General features: G+C 36.1%; 1 protein-coding gene across 1 annotated transcript; it reads left to right on the plus strand.

Annotated features, from left to right (window-relative positions):
• On the plus strand, positions 1-9,549 carry lmln (leishmanolysin-like (metallopeptidase M8 family)). The gene is made up of 17 exons (XM_048194273.1): positions 1-330; positions 822-919; positions 1,011-1,041; positions 1,159-1,241; positions 1,371-1,488; positions 2,981-3,159; positions 3,282-3,387; positions 4,257-4,351; positions 4,883-5,000; positions 5,086-5,193; positions 5,273-5,349; positions 5,483-5,593; positions 5,994-6,126; positions 7,041-7,200; positions 7,301-7,431; positions 7,643-7,853; positions 8,147-9,549. The coding sequence occupies exons 1-17, from the start codon at positions 202-204 to the stop codon at positions 8,245-8,247; spliced, it is 1,989 nt and encodes a 662-aa protein (XP_048050230.1). The 5' UTR covers positions 1-201; the 3' UTR covers positions 8,248-9,549.

The following is a 9,549-nucleotide window of genomic DNA, read 5'->3' on the forward strand; positions in this document are numbered from 1 at the left end:
ATTTATACTGGATGCAGACTTTTATTTTGACATTTTATTTTGAAGCATTGTTTCTGCATTCACGTTGCTCTGGATTTATGGATGAAGCCGGTTTAATGAACTGCTTATTTCCTCACTGAGCATCCCTCAATTTTGTGCGATATCGAAGGGCTTTCTGCAGCATGACAGAACGGAGATATGACTGTTAATGTCACGGTTTGAATGATGGCGTCAGGATGGCGGCAGCCTCGATCAGTTACAGCTGCTTTACTCCTTAACACCATCATCTTCTTCTTCATCACCGGCGCACAGACCCACACCTGTGACCATAAAGTGCCCCTGCCTACAGAGGTCAGTTCTTCTTCTCTTTCTTTCTTCTGGTCCCCGAATATGAGATGTGTAGCAAATTGTTTGGCTGTGCCTTCTTAATATCATGCCATGTTCTGCTCCTCCCCCCAAAATGAATGGTGACTGGGGCTGTCAATCTGCCTAAGGTCTCCTTTTATGTTCCACAGAGGAAAGAATGTTACATGAAGTTGAATAAATTGACATAATTTTCATTTTTGGGTGAACTATCCCTTTAACAGACATTAATCAGGATGGTGTCACCTTAAAATGAAAATAATAATAATAAAAATAAAAATACTCATCTTTATGTTGTTCTAATCTAATTATGTCTTCTGTGTAACACAATAGAAATTATTTAGCAGTCTAAACTTATTTTTCCATTTAATGAAAGTCACCTCTCCCTTCTCAATCTATAAAATACTATTTTATAATATTATTTAATATTACTTTACCAATACTTGAAATAATCTAATCTCTGCTGTTTGCATTTCTAGGTGATACATAAAGTGTTTCTAAAGCCAGACAGATTGATCAAAAGAAGCACTGACCAGCAGTTAAAGATCCAGATAGAGTATGACTCCAGCTTGGATGGGTTAGTTATTGGTTTATATTTTATTAAATGCAGGAATACCACATTATCATGACCATACATTGACTTCACAATGTCCTTACTGCTCGCACAGGTTAGATGAAGCCAAATGCAGCCTTGTGAAGGTATATTTTGACTTCTTATTATCAGTCAAATGTTTTTTGTTAAATCTTAAAAATGGCATTTCACCTCTAATTAGGATGCGTGCTTGCATTATTGATCTTTTTCTGCTTTGTTTCAAGTACAAGCTCCTCCCACAGGCTATTGATTATCTTCAAAAGGCCTTCAGGGTTCGTAGGCAGTCTGGTCCAATATTACTGAGCAGGTAATTCTCTTCTGAGCTGTGTTGTCTGACAGTAAATCCTCTTAAAATTGCACTGTGGTCTGTCCTTCTGGATGCTTGGTGGGTACTTAATCTTTTTTGTAATACCCAATATATTTTCTTACTTATAAGGCAATGTGAAACCAATCAGTACCTTAGGAAAAGAGATGATCCACATCGCTACTGTCAAGGACCTTGTGCAGGCATCACCAAGTGTGGCCCAGTTGTTGTCCCCGAACAACATTTGCAGGTCGGTCCCTCCAAAAAAACTTACTTATTATTATAATATTTTTTGTCCACATAATAATGGTATTATATTTTTGTTGCATATAAACCATATAGATTAGTACGTCCAAAAGCATCAAGTGATTTTGTTCGTCATGTTTTAATTTTGTAGATTAATATGAGCAATGTTCCGCATATTTCATACTTGTTTGATTTACCCACCAAAGCCTATTTAGTCTACCCGTTGGCATATAATGAGCAGTGTATTAAAATTAAGTTGTGTCTGTAACAATCAGCCTAATCATTTGAGGTGTCCTTTTTTAAAATTGGGTCAGATTTTACTGTGGGAGTTAACAGAAATACAACAGAAATAAGTAAAATAGGAATGGTGTATTTACATAATTCCCAGAAGACTTAAACCAGGAAACTTGTGTATAGAGTCTGTTTGCAGTACATAAAGCATTGAGTATTTCTGTTGCAGCATGAAAACATCTGAAACATTTGTGTATTTGACAAATATTGCACCTAATAAAGCAACGAAAAGAGCAAAATATTGTAAAATTGATGAATATAATTATATTGCAGGTAAATACAGTAAAAAACAGTAATATTGTGAAATATTATTGCAATTTAAAATAACTGTTTTCTATTTGAATATATTTCACAAAGTAATTTATTCCTGTGATGGCAAAGCTGAATTTTCAGCATCATTACTCCAGTCTTCAGTGTCACATGATCCTTCAGAAATCATTCTAATATGCTGATCTGCTGCTCAAGAAACATTTAATGTGTACAATTGTACAAAATTTTTGTGTACAATATTTTTTTTCAGGATTATTTGATGAATAGAAAGTTCAAAAGAACAGTGTTTATCTGAAATCTAATCTTTTGTAACATTATAAATGTCTTTACTGCCACTTTTGATTGATTTAATGCATCCTTGCTGAATAAAAGTATTCATTTCTATAATTTCTTTTCAAAAAAATAAAAATAAAAATTCTTACTGACCCCAAACTTTTGAACGGTAGTGTATAATGCTACAGAAGCTTTGTATTTCAGATAAATGCTGTTCTTTTGAACTTTCTATTCATCAAGGAATCCTGAAAAAAAAAGTACACAACTGTTTTCAACATTGAAAATAATCATAAATGTTTATTGAGCAGCAAATCAGCATATTAGAATGATTTCTGAAGGATCATGTGACACTGAAGACTGGAGTAACGATGCTGAAAATTCAGCTTTGCATCACAGGAATAAATTACTTTGTCAAATATATTTAAATAGTACACAGTTATTTTAAATTGTAATAATATTTCACAATATTACTGTTTTTTACTGTATTTTTAATTAAATAAATGTAGCCTTGGTGAGCAGACGAAACTTCTTTTAAAAACATTAAAAATCTTAGTGCTTCCAAACTTTTGGACTGTACTGTAATATATATATATATATATATATATATATATATATATATATATATATATTTATATATATATGAACAAGTTCTTCTCCTTTAGCAATGCAGGGTTTGCAGTGAGTCTGGAAAGTCCTGCGGTCCCGCCGGTCCTCCCGATGGTGAGGGGGTGGCGAGGGCAGATTTTGTGTTGTACGTTAGTGCGATGACTACAGAGCGTTGTGGACAAGAGAACATCGTAGCCTATGCAGCGTACTGCCAGCTGGAGTCTGAACTGGACAGGTAATGACAAGAATTAATGAAGTAGGAATGTAGCTGATTTTGATTTGCTTTTTGTTACGCTGTGATTTAGTGTGCACAGTCTAATGTGCAGCTGATACTAACTACAGAATTTCTTAATACAGGCCCATCGCTGGATATGCCAATCTGTGTCCCAATATGATCTCTACTCAACCTCAGGAGTTTGAAGGGATGCTGTCCACAGTCAAACACGAGATCATACATGCCCTGGTAACAACATTAAGCTCTGCACATCCACTTGACTTAAAGGGTTAGTTCACCCAAGAAGGAAATTTCTGTCATTAAGTACTCGCCCTCATGTTGTTCCACTCCTGTAAGACCTTCGTTCATCTTTGAACACAAATTAAGATATTTTTGATGAAATTCTAGAGGATTTTTATCCTCAATAGAAAGCAATGAAATTACCACATTCACTGTCCAGAAAAGTTGCAGTGGTTCAACCTTAATGTTGTGAAGTGACGAGAATACTTTTTGTGTGCAAAAACAAAACAAAAATAATGACTTTATTCAACAAATTCATCTCTCCCCTGTCATTCTCGTACGCTATTTTCGTTGTAGCGCTTCCAGGTTCTAAGTCACAACACCGACTCAGTATTGCTCGACGCCTGTTTACGTGAACAACACGACGCATGTGTGTGATGCTGACACAGGAGCCAGACAATACTGAGCCAGCGTTCAGATGTAAACATGGAAGCGCTGAACTGCGTTCACTGCGTACGAGTCTGACAGTGTAGAGAAGAAATTGTTGAATAATGTTGTTTTGCACACAAAAAGTATTTTCACCACTTCATAACATTAAGGTTGAACCACTGTAGTCACGTTGACTGTTTTAATGATGTCTTTACTACCTTTCTGGACCTTGAATGACGGTAATTACTTTGCTTTCTATGGTGGATAAAAAAAAAAAAAACCTTGGATTTTAGCAAAAATATCTGGAAATGAACAGGAACTTAGGTCTTACGGGTTTGGAACGACATGAGGGTGAGTAATTAATGACAGACATTTCATTTTTGGGTGAACTAACCCTTTAAAGAGACTTTTTTTTTATAGATTGTTCAATTATGTGTTTTGTTTCTAAGGGTTTTTCAGCAGGACTCTTTGCCTTTTACCACGATGATGATGGAAAACCTTTGACACCACGTTCTGCAAGTGGTCTACCTGCATACAATGAAAGGTTATTGTTATGTTTGTGTATTCATTTCAATTCAGCTTGAAATATTAAAAAATATTTACATAAAATATACAGTAGCATCATGCATATGTAATGCAACTTCCCAAAGAATTGTAACTTTGACAATTATATTGCAAGTTAAAATGGTTATTATTGTAGTAAAAAAAAAAAAAAAAAATGTATCTGTTGTTTTCATAGATGTGAACTCCATTGCATATAGCGTGCGAATTGAAGATCAGATTTATATTTGTTCTGTGGAGACACATTTTTTGCAGCCAAGTGTAAATGGAACTGTTTTAACAAACCAGATGGCTATCCGATCAGTAAAAACGCATGAATTGACCATGTGTAAACAGGCCCTAAGTTTCCTTCCGATTTAGGTGTGTTTGCCATTTAATGTTTCTCATACGCAACAGAAATGGCAGAGCGTATCAGCTTACCAGCAGGAAAAGAGGTCACAAAATGTGACCATTTAGTCACAGTATAGAGCCCTGACATACACTGTGTTTATTTTGTTCTATATATCTCTTTCAGTTTAGGGTTATATCAGTGGAGTGATAAAGTCATTAAAAGAGCAACTCGGCTATGGGACATCCGTGGCGGCCACATGGTTAGACACACTGTCCATCTTTTGGCCACCCCACGTGTAGTGGTAAGTATTTCTTTTTCTTTCCTTTTAAAGGAACACCATGTATATAATCCATTAAGCTACATGATTTGTTTTGATGTTTTATCAGGAGGAAGCCAGGAGACATTTTAATTGCCCCATTCTAGAGGGCATGGAACTGGAGAACCAGGGAGGTGCTGGCACAGAGTTCAACCACTGGGAAAAACGTCTGTTAGAGGTAATAAACAGTACACTTAACAGTGTCAGTACTGTCAAAGTACTATTTTTATTGATTTCAGAATGTTTTATTTTGACAGAATGAGGCAATGACTGGATCTCACACTCAGAACAGAGTGTTTTCCAGAATTACTTTGGCCATAATGGAGGATACAGGGTAAGAGAAGTATTGTTGCTCATCGGTAATGCAGTCAATTCAGGTGTGAACATTCATGTTTAAGTGAAATTTAAGCACTAGAATTGTAAGGCTGTCTTGTGATTGACTCCTCTGTGCTATCTTCTGTTTTAAGGTGGTACAGGGCCAATTATAGTATGGCAGAGAACTTGGAGTGGGGAAGAGGTTTGGGGTGCGACTTTGTGATGAAAAGCTGTAAATTCTGGATAGACCAACATCGCCATACGTAAGCTTTTATACATGAGATGCATAAATAAAATTTCTAGAAAAATGCATATGATAAAACTCTGTGCACTCTTGAATAAAAATATTTGTTGTAGTAAGTGCACTTGCGTTTATGCATTTCAGCAGATGCTTTTATCTAAAATGACATACCAGTGCATAAAAACTATTTAATCAGTTCATTTTTTTTATGTAGAAATCAAACTTGTGATATTACAAGTGCTACTGAAACAGATTATGAATATTGTACATTTGCACTAGTTCTTTATTTCAGGTTGGACCCAGTGTCTTATTGTACATTATCTAGAGAAATTGGAGTTTCATAGACTTAAACATATAGAATTGTGGAAAAGGCCAATGGACACCTATTCCTGATGGGGTTTTGCCTTGTGTGTTTGAGCCAGGAGGCCAACACTAAGCCCATACTGTGATTCTGTGAGGAGCGCACCTCTGCAGCTCACCTGCAGGCAGGACCAGCTGGCAGTGGCCGTGTGCAACCTGCAAAAGTTTCCTCATTCACTTCCTGTAGAGTATCAGGTAAGATTAGCAGAACTGCATATGTAAGTAAGCGTACTGGTGAATAGCCTGTGTAATCTTCACTTCAATCTTCACTCAATCTGCTGTTCTCACATTAAAATATTATAAACATTTAACATTGATTTTCTATAAAGCTGCTTAAAACAATATGTATTGTGAAAAGAGCTAATAAAATGAATTGACTTGACAGGGTACCTGTTGGTTACTTGTTAATTGTGTAAATCCAGAATGACTGCCTTTATAGAAAGTTGATGTAACACTTTTCAGTAAGGACTGGTTAGTTAACATTAGTTAATGCATTAACTAACAATGAGCAATACATTTGTTACAGTATTTATTAATCTTTGTCAACATTAGTTAATAAAAATACAATTGTTCATTGTTAGTTTTAATTGTTCATTAAATAATATTAACAGATACAACTTTTGATTTTAATAAAGTATTAGTAAATGTTTAAATTAACAAAGATTAATTAATGCTTTAGAGGTATTTTTCATTGTTAGTTCTTAAAGGGATAGTTCACCCAAAAATGAATCGTTTTCTCACTCTCAAGTTGTTCCAAACCTGTATAAATTTCTTTGTTCTACAGTGCACAAAGGTAGATATTTGGAATAATGTTTGTAACCAAGCAGATTTCGCCCCCCATTGACTGCCATAGTATTTTTTTTTCCTACTATGGTAGTCAATGGGGACAAGATCTGCTTGGTTACAAACATTATTCCAAATATCTACCTTTGTGTACTGTAGAACAAAGAAATTTATACAGGTTTGGAGAGTGAGAAAACGATGACAGAATTTTCATTTTTGGGTGAACTATCCCTTTAAGTGATGTAGTAAACTAATGTTTACAAATTAAACTGTATTGTAAAATGTTAAAAGATTGATTAAATCATATTGATTATATCATCCTGTAGTATTTTGACAATATCCCTGGTGTCCCTGAGGAGGATTTATCAGCATACGGAGGGGCCGTGGAGATTGCAGACTACTGTCCCTTTAGCCAGGAGTTTAGTTGGCATGTGGGTGGAGAATACCAGCGCAGCTCTTACTGCAGGATACAGGAGAACCAGCCAGGTGAGATGCCACTCCCTCACATCCTTTCAGTGTTTTTTTTGGATGCAAACTCTTCCTCCATTCCACAACTGTTGAGACTGTTGGGGTTTGCTTTTTTTAGCCACATGGAGAAACTATGGGGCGGAACAGTACGGCCCAGGATCGGTGTGTCTATACCAAAAGTCAGCATTCGTAATGGAGCAGTGCACCAAACTAATGACCTACCCAGACTGGGGCAGTGGTTGCTATAAGGTAACAATATTAGCAGTGAGTGAGGGGTGAGCTCATTCAAAAGTTTGGGGTCGGTAAGATTTTTAAAATGTTTTTGTTATGCTCAGTGTTATCCTCACAAAGGCTGCATTTAGTTGATCAAGTAAAACAGTAATATTGTGAAATATAATGTATTTTGTATGTGAAATAATCAATTTGAAACTGTAATATTTTACTGTGATTTGTGGTGCAGGTGACTTGTACAGCCCAAGGGTTGTTGGTTTGGGTGCAGAACGAGTCCTATTCATGTGTTCGTACTGGTCAGGTGATCAGCGTGAGCGTACGAATGAATGGATGGGTCTACAGCGGGCAGCTCATCTGCCCCACCTGCTCTGATTTCTGCAGCGTCTGCCCCCTCCCTCATGAGATACCCCATCTAAACACTACCAAGAGTGCTCGCTTAGGTGAGTTACTGTCAGACGTGCATCACATGACCACATTAGCCATGTTTCCATCCACCTTTTTTATGTGCATTTTGGGTTATCGCATAAAAAACAGTGGATGGAAACACCAAGATGCACAGAAATTTAAAAAATGTATGCGCTCAATTGAGGTTGGATAAATTTAGTAAAATATGAAATGGTTATTTTAAATTTCACAGTATTTGACCGCCAAGGTTCAAACAAAGTAAAATGTTTGAACCTTGTTTGAAAGATTAATGTATTTCAAATTATAATATAATTCTTTCTTCTCTCAGATCCTTGTTCCAGATCTTCCTGTTTGGTGGTGAACTTATGGCAGCTCCTGTTAACTCTTACTCCACTGCTGATCGGCTTCCTCCTTTGTGGCAGGGACTGAATATAGTCCTGGTGGAACGGTTGAACTTGCTGCTACAGGCTTCGCTTGAGGTTTATCTGCTGTGGAGGGCAAAACAGCCATCACTTCTGTAGTGTAGTGTAGTCTGCGATCTGATAACTGTTCTCTCTATGCAGAGGTGTGGATTGTAGATGGGATTGAAAAAGCCATTGATTGCACTCCTCCTTGCCTGGCTGTCAGGTGCCAGCGAGCTGTAGATCCAATGTGAAGCCATAGTCATGGAAGCTGCGGTCTTGCAGCACGGTTATGCAGGTGCTAATTATTGTTCTCTTTGTCTCTGTGATGGACCTTGTAGCATTTTGGGTCATAAAATTGGCGTTTGGCTGAGAATGATGGGAGATATTCTCTCTAGTGTTCAGCTCATGGTGCTTCTGTGTTGTTCGTGAAATTACTTGCTGGCAATGTTTTGATCAGCATATTTCAGGTCATGTGACTGACGATGCTTATGAATTTGCATGGAGAAGGGCAGGTGAGATCTCTGTTAAAGTCAGTGTAAGTGCTGAATTGATTTGTTTTTTGATAATTTATGGAAATTTGAATGATGCCATTGTGTAAGATAAATACGTTAGAAGAGGTTTAAAGGCGTTTGATTTGATTAATATACAGTCCAGAAGTCTGAGATTACATTGAAAAGCTGGAATTTTGTTTTTTATTTGTAGTTAAATAAAAAATTTAAAAAATTAAAAATAGGAAAAAGAAAAAAAAAGATCCAAATTTGACATTGATCATGTCTGTACAGCTTGAGTACTGCTGTCAAAGAAAAAGGATGACAAACCAAATACTAAGAAATGTATTAACATTTTTAATTCAACTTTTGACTCTTTTAATTCAACTTTTGAAATTGTTATGCTAATGTTATATCTTTTGTAATACATTTTATACTAAATTAAATGGCAAAATAATAATTTTCATTAGTGGTCTCAGTCTTGTGAACCTCATTGTACATGCATGTTTTAGTTTTATCACAACTTAGTTATCAGATATACAAAATTCAGCAAGGAAAACAAAGAGTCAGTCTTAAAGGTGCAGTAAGCGATTTTTGAGAAACTGTTGATATTTGAAATCAAACCAAACAAACACGCCCCTCCCTTCATTGCTCCACCCCCAAAATCCATGAACACGCAATGCAAGAGATGTCTCTTTGCCTCTTTATCATAGCTGAAGCAAAGCAAAATAAAGCTTAGTGAAAAAACAAAGCAAAGATGATAAACAAACAACAAGGAAGAACAAAAAAAAAAAACATACTGTACACAAGAGTTTAAAGGTACAATCTGTAATATTTTT

Source organism: Megalobrama amblycephala, linkage group LG6 (assembly GCF_018812025.1).
Source record: "Megalobrama amblycephala isolate DHTTF-2021 linkage group LG6, ASM1881202v1, whole genome shotgun sequence".
NCBI classification, from domain to species: domain Eukaryota; kingdom Metazoa; phylum Chordata; class Actinopteri; order Cypriniformes; family Xenocyprididae; genus Megalobrama; species Megalobrama amblycephala.

What these genes read in the sequence shown, in the direction of transcription:
- lmln (XM_048194273.1), top strand. Translation starts at nt 202, where the DNA reads ATGATGGCGTCAGGATGGCGGCAGCCTCGATCAGTTACAGCTGCTTTA. An exon ending in CCAAATGCAGCCTTGTGAAG is followed by an intron (nt 1,042 to 1,158) that starts GTATATTTTGAC and finishes CTTTGTTTCAAG; the next exon opens with TACAAGCTCCTCCCACAGGC. An exon ending in TACCAAGAGTGCTCGCTTAG is followed by an intron (nt 7,854 to 8,146) that starts GTGAGTTACTGT and finishes TTCTTCTCTCAG; the next exon opens with ATCCTTGTTCCAGATCTTCC.